We start from the raw sequence: 7,287 nt of genomic DNA on the forward strand, positions 1-7,287 counted from the left end.
ACCAGATTCGTCAAAACATTTGTACTCTATACTGTATGTGTCCATCTCTCTATAGGATAAAATAGCCTTTGCCGCCAAACTTCGACCGAGAGCCAAGAACGACACAAGAAAAGGGGACAAGAGCAAAGTAGCCAGACTTCAGCCGGTGTTCCGACAACAAAGTCGGACATTGTTTAAAGATCCAAATAAGAAAGCAGATACTGAAGTGAATGTCTTCACTTCCTCTTCTCTGGTCAACCTGGTGAAACTCATGCACCCCTATTGCCTTAAGATGCATGTGGAGGAAGAGGGGAAGAGCCATCAGAGCACAGATGGACCATCACAATCGCCATGGGAGGAAGTACACAAGGAAAACGCAATGTTTTCTCAGGGAGAAATATGGAAATATGAGAAGCCAACAGGAGACAGTGATGAAGATATAAATGTTGTATCCGACGATGATGATACACCCCTGAAAGAGACACAGGAGGACAAAGAGGACGTTGCAAATACAGATAGTACACTGCTGAAAAGTGCATTGTTCACTAGCAAATCATCCAGTTGTGTGTTCCTCGGGGCAAAGAAAAGAGTCAGTTTTGGCCCTGTTCAAGTGGCTTCATTTGATCAGTCTGTGGAAGCGGAATTCAACGAGAAGACTCCCTCCAGCGTTGCCTCTGGAGATACACCCGAAGGTCCAGTATTTGTAGGCCCATCTATATCATTAGAAATGAATAACGTGGCTGAGGATTCGCTGGCAAAATGTCAAGTCAAAGCCAAATCGCTAAGCCTCCAAGAGTACAGACAGCTACGACAGAAAAGGCAACCTCGGCTGGAGAAAAAGGGGAGTAACACCACCAAGTGGCCTTCTGTTCCCCAGCCCCCCAAAGAACTGACCCCCATTCTCTGTTCACATGGGCAGAGCCAAAACCTCTGTGAGGTAAAGATTTCACCCCATCTGAAGTCCACAAACAGTATTTATCCACCCCAAAAAGCTACTTGCAGGACATCATGTCGTCAACCTTCTGAACCAAGAGAGAAGAAGCCATTGTTTGCTGGTAGGCATTGCAGATTCAAATCTCCTCAAATCAAATCTAAACGCACGTCACTTGATGGCTCAAAGTCCAATTCCGAGCGCACCAGCACTCCAGTTAAAAGAGCTGCAAGCAAGAAAAGCACATTAAAAAATCCAACACTGCTCAGCACTGATCCCCCGAACCCTGTCATCATTCGCTTGCCTGTTAGCCAGATGGCCACCCCAGCAAATTGTCACTCTTCACCGGTGTCCAGTGCTGAACCTCACCCAAGTCAAGAAGCGGAGGGCCAATTCCCAATTACACCTCAAACAAAACCACAAAACATCACGCTAGTGCCAAAGATTTCTCAGCCAGAAAGTCCACATTCATTTAGGTGCGACGAGCAAAGTGCTGCAGCTGAGTCAGGTACACAACAAACACACACAAGACTTTTACAAATTATTGTCCACAAACCAACAGGTTGTTGACGTTGCTGTCTGTTTATTCTGTTTAAGGGATTGAAGCCTGTGATCTTACCAGCTTGTTGGAGCGGTTTGAGGAGAAACAAGGTGATTCGCCGGCATGTCATGTTTTTGTTGTAAAGATATTCAGTCAATTTGGTTTTCCTTGTGTAATTTGACTGATTGACAGCATATGATGCCACATTTTGCACCGTTAGCCTTAAGAGAGAGATTACCAAAAGTGAAATCCATTGACGTGTTTGTCAGTATCTAATCAGTATCACATTAACATTTCACGCAATTATACTGCGTAAAGTGTTACCAGTGACTAATGAAGAGTCTAAAAAAAAAACAAACGTGGAGATGCGGTGAATAAGATAGAGACAAAGACTAGGACACTTTTAAGCAGCCAGCTACACCCTTGAACTCTATGAACCTGGAAACATATATAACAGGCACTCTCTTGGAACCCGGAAACATGTATAACTCCCGCCCCTCCCTTAAACACGCACTGCCTAAATGTTTGTAGACTGTAAAGGGATGTTTGTATGTTGATGTTTTGTCAATTTGACACAACACAGATTGATAACATAGCTGCCAAATTTGAAGGAATAATAATAGAAATAAAAAAAAGTACGTAGTAATTAAGTAAGTATATATAATAAGGCTTATGGTGCAAGGCTTATTGGTCAGAAAGAAAAAGAGTTTTATCGCTATGTCACAGCAGTTCATTATTAAATTGTCTTTCTTAACACATTTTCAGCACTTCAGACTAGGATTATCACGATACAAAAATTTCGAACTCTATATCAATACCCAGATATTAAAAAAAAGACAAACACTTTAAAAATGCATCGATTTTTTTTAAATTAACATAACCACAAATAATCAATCAAATAGAGTTATTAATAATCAGAAAATAAAAAATAAATAAATAACACAATCACTTTTTCACATCAATAAATTATAAATAACACAAATGAAAGAATACCTCATACAAAAATTGCCACAATGACAATTTTGGTTGTCTGAGGTAAAAACACACATGGGAAACATCAATAAGAAAAGAATTGAGGTGGCTAACTATACAAGTAAACAACAATCAGAACAATATTTTGAGGTAGTAAACTACATACAAAAATAAACAATCAGTAAAAATGAACATCAAATGCTATAGTAGCGTTTGAGCTACACCCTTGTTAAAAGGCAAAAATTGAAAAGTGCATATATCTATTACGGCATACAAGGATTCAGAAAGTGCACTTTCTGAGGCACAACTTGAAGCAGCAATACACAAGTACACGTTCACTGAGCTTAAAGCTAACAGAGAGCCCGCGGCTAATGGCTAATAACGAAACAACATTCACTAAGCTTAAAGCTAACCGTGGTAGCATCTTGCTATTTCTTGTCAACCAAGACTGGGTGGTTTGGGCCTCGTGCCGCCGCACTGACCATACTTAGCAGCTGTAAAACGTAGCTCAGCAAGCGAGGTCGTGGTGTGGGCTCTCCTGGCTGCAGAGGCTGTCTGCCGAGTTGGCTGCGCTGCTGTCGTATCGATACCATGACAAATTAGTATTGTATCCGGATATGACGTGTAAGGATTGATACTTTTCACAACCCTACTTCAGACATATTTAATGTATTTAGAAACAAATCAAGAAAATGACTAAATAAACAAGCACATTTGTCAAGAGCATTACTCGCACAGCCCCTAATTGTGAACTCCCTGAGTATGATATTTGTGTATCTGCACACATGACCTGTTGTGGTTGTCTCCCTTTCAGCTGAAGAGGGTGAACCAGCTATCTTTTCAAACGTGTTACCTCCAAATCTGCACGAAGACTCAGAAAGGACCTCTACGCTAATGCAGACCTCCACCAAGGAACACAAACCTGACAGAACTTTGTACTCGCTAAGACCAAAAAGCAACGAAAATGATGTTGAGCAGTCGGAACACGTTACCCCTGAGCCCGTCGGCACCGAAGTCATTCTCGACACTGAAGAAGTTGTCATAAGACGGAAAATGACGCCATCCAAGGGGGTCCAGATCATTGATCCTCGCCCTCTACCGTCCAGGAAGACAAACAGTTCAGAGCTCGCAGCACCTGCTCACATATGTTCATTGGTGTTCGTGGATCACGATTACTGCGCGCCTGCGGATTCTTTGCATACAAGAGCTCCTCCTCTTCTCAAGAACACTCGTGAAATGGAGGAGAAATGTGACTCTTCCATCAGGGCTGATGAGAAACACCAGTCAAGCTCATCCACATGCACAGATCCAGCGCCGCCGTGTACCCCACTTACACCTCCACCCAGTCCTCCAAGCAGAGGACGAGAGAAGAGGAGATACCTGAGAAGATCCCGCCTCTCGGACAGCTTTCGTTCGTCTTCGTCGTCTTCCAGCTCGGAATCCCGCTCTCCAAAAAGGCGAAGGTAGTCATGTTTATGCCCTCCCAGCATTTTTGCATTCACCTGTAATTTGTATTCGTATATGCGTGCACAGGTCCCATCACGAGTGTTCTCGAAGCAGGTCTTGGTCTTCGTCCCCTTCTCGCTCCGCCTCCCGATCGCCATCTCTGAGGCGAAAACTGTCTTGTACGCGTTTAAGACGTAACAGATCGAGGTCCCAATCCTGGTCTCGCTCGCGGTCACCGTCACCTTCCTCGCCAACTTTTCATACTCGCAGGAGAAACGTTTGCAGGTGAGTCGAATGCTACCTTGACGCTCAAGTTGAATTTATTACATGACCATGCATGTATTTGCTTGTCTATCAAACACATTTTCACCATATAAATGAATTGAAATGCCATTAATCCATCACAGTCACCCCAAAAACATTTTTTTACATTTATTTATCACTGAAATGTAATCTATCCATGTGCAGAGAGTCCTGGAAGCTCCAGAGGGAGCACAAGGCGAGGCTTCAGAAGCTGAAAGCCATAGTAAGTCCAACAGTTGTCATATCAGCTGCTGTCTTCGTAATTGTCCAACACGTGCTAAGTTGCATCTAACATCATTTTCCGAAGGATGAGCGCAGAGTCGTGTACGTCGGCCGCATCCGCAGATCCATGACGCACGAAGAACTGAGAGAGCGCTTCTCTCATTTTGGAAACGTCGAATGCGTGTCGCTGCACTTTAGAGATAAAGGGTAAGTCCACCAAAAACATTGGCCGTGCACTGTCAGCACATATCGTGAAGTACTGAAATGATTGCGTTTGCTTCCTAAAGTGACCATTATGGCTTTGTCACGTTCTACCACATGGATGACGCATTTGCGGCCATCGACAACGGCGGGAAACTAAGAAAGCCTGATGAGCTGCCCTTCGACATCTGCTTTGGAGGAAGAAGACAGTTTTGTAATTCAGACTATGCTGATCTAGGTGAGAGTGTAATTTGTCATAGGGAATAGTGGAAATAAAAAAACAAATAGCAATTTAAGCAATATCATTCCGGAAGTCAATACAAATTTCCTGTTAAAATTTGAATGAGATCCTCTAATGACTTTATCATTAGTTTTATAAACAAAGCACATTTTGTATTTAAATAGACAAAGCGTGTAATTCTTGTTGTTGTGCATTTAGTTTTCCAGTAAACTCCAACTGGGGTGTCATGCTCAGGGACGACAACATCACGAACGCTCCGTATCTACAACACAAGCAACATTGGGCAACCACGCATCACATTTAAATGACTTATGCACCGTGCGACTGTTGGATGTCGCTGAGGTTGCCACATAATGACCTTTTCCACCTAATTAAGGCTCGTTTATGATGTATTTACCCAGGTTTTCTCCTTGCATTCTAATGAGACAACCTGACACCCTTGAACAAAAATAAACTGCGTTGAAAACCGTTCATTGGCCCCAGAATGAGCTCATTCATTGAAACGTTCATGAAGCAAATACAATTCAATTCACATTCGTCCAAAACGTTCGTGAACTCGTTAAGGTATGACAATGCGTCTCAGTGGGGGTTCACTGTATTATGCCCTAAGGACAGTAGAACTGTCTTAAAACAAAAGAGCAAAGGTGTCCTGCTAAGGTGAGCCACCTCACCGTTCTCATTTGCAAGCATTCTAAAGTGTCACACAAGTCTAACCAATGTAAATGATAAAACACAAAGGGCGAAAGAATTGAGACTGCTGAAGTGATGTCATGTCGTGGCTGCATGCTCCAAATTTCTGTGTACATTCAGGGGTAAAAAATTTTTTTCCATAAATGATACTGTGTAATATACGACTTCAAGGGCATTCAAGTTGAGAGGTTCCACTGTACTGTATGTTTTTTTTTCCAGAAAGCGTTGCTGGCTGTTATCATTAACTCGTTGTTAGCTTACAGACAGTTTGAACCGTACCCTGGATCACTGAACATCTTCTTAAACTGTGTCCCGCAGATGCAAAAATGGATGCGGAGGCATCTCCAACCAAGAGCAGGCTTCGGGAACTTGACTTTGATTCGTTACTGAAACAAGCCCAAAAAGGACTGAGGTAGCACTGCGGAGGAGATGAGAGAAGAAGAGAGAAAGCCAGAAACCTCAACTTTTTGCTCGCATTTATGTAGCAAACTTTTGTGTTTACTTACGTGTGATTCCCACCACCCCCACTACCGAGCAGGGATGTCCTGTGAGCTTCATGGCTCGGGAGGCACTGATATTAGGTAGGTTTTAAAAAGAAGGCTTATATTTGCCTTTAAATGAGTTGTCAGACATTTAAAAAAATGTTTACAGAAATATATCAGCATTCTTTTCACATGTGTATTGGGCCATAAGAATTTTAATTACTACGTGAGCATAAATTTCATTTAGGTCAAAATGGAAATCAATATGGTGCGCACAACAGAATGAAAGTGGAAAAGAATTTAATGTAATTACAGTATTGTTTTGTGTTTTTTTTGCTCTTCACATGCTGGCTTGCCTCTGCCGCCCGCACGTCCCTACCCCTGTTTAAGCTCTTGTTTTGGTTGTTGTACTCATGTCACGTTTACCACAGCATGCAATTGCAGAACTGTTAAATATTTGTTACATTCCTTAACAGAAAATGTTTATATGTAAAAACAAATAAAACAATTGTTAACCTCAAGATCTGGTTTATTTTTATGTGATCTATTGCTCTATTACTAATAGAGAGGGATGGAGGTAGCAGAAGAGAGAGATTCAGTTATTTCCCCCCCTCAAATTTATACACAGAATTTTTTTTTTATACACAACACCCCATAATGACAAGTTTTTACATTTATGTAAATTTAGTGTAAAATAAATTATGGTTTCAGAAGTATTCACACTACTGTATTTAAAATATTTCATTGATGCATCTATGGCAGTAGTAATTACATCCTCAAGTCTTTTTGAGTATGATGACCCAAGCTTGACACACCTATTTTTGGACAGTTTCTCCATTCTTCTTTGCAGCTCCATAAGGTTGGATGGACAGTGTGCGTGCACAGCTGTTTTCAGATCTCTCCAGAGATGCTTAGGGTCGTTCTCGTGGTCTGGAAGTCCTTCAAGTACCTTTCGGCAAACTCCAGGCAGGGTGCCATGTGCCGTTTACAAATGAGTGGCTTCCGTCTGGCCACTCTACCTTACAGGCCTGATTGGTGGAGTGTGGCAGAGGTGGTTGTCCTACCGGATGGTTCTCCTCTCTCCTCAGAGGATCCCTGACTAAGGCCCTTCTCCTCCAATTGCTCAGTTTAGATTAGCGGCCAGCTTTCGAAAGAGTCTTGCTGATTCGGAACTCCTTTCATTTACGGATGATGGAGGCCACTGTGCTCAATGGAAGTTTCAAACTAGCAGAAATTGTTCTTGTACCCTTACCCAGATTTGCAACTTGAGGTAGTATTG

The 7,287-nt window shown here is 42.3% G+C and overlaps 1 protein-coding gene across 2 annotated transcripts in view; it reads left to right on the forward strand.

Annotated features, from left to right (window-relative positions):
- Positions 1 to 6,529, forward strand: part of LOC144055586 (uncharacterized) — a 13,353-nt gene extending 6,824 nt beyond the window's left edge. For both annotated transcript variants that reach the window (XM_077571697.1, XM_077571696.1), the window contains 8 exons: positions 56 to 1,418; positions 1,508 to 1,561; positions 3,238 to 3,886; positions 3,957 to 4,154; positions 4,338 to 4,395; positions 4,480 to 4,601; positions 4,682 to 4,833; positions 5,845 to 6,529. In XM_077571697.1, coding sequence (XP_077427823.1) covers positions 56 to 1,418; positions 1,508 to 1,561; positions 3,238 to 3,886; positions 3,957 to 4,154; positions 4,338 to 4,395; positions 4,480 to 4,601; positions 4,682 to 4,833; positions 5,845 to 5,942 — 2,694 coding nt within the window. In that variant the 3' untranslated portion in view covers positions 5,943 to 6,529. The remainder of the gene's footprint in view (positions 1 to 55; positions 1,419 to 1,507; positions 1,562 to 3,237; positions 3,887 to 3,956; positions 4,155 to 4,337; positions 4,396 to 4,479; positions 4,602 to 4,681; positions 4,834 to 5,844) is intronic.
- The last annotated feature ends 758 nt before the right edge of the window (positions 6,530 to 7,287 follow it).

This window comes from Vanacampus margaritifer, chromosome 7, assembly GCF_051991255.1.
Source record: "Vanacampus margaritifer isolate UIUO_Vmar chromosome 7, RoL_Vmar_1.0, whole genome shotgun sequence".
NCBI lineage: Eukaryota > Metazoa > Chordata > Actinopteri > Syngnathiformes > Syngnathidae > Vanacampus > Vanacampus margaritifer.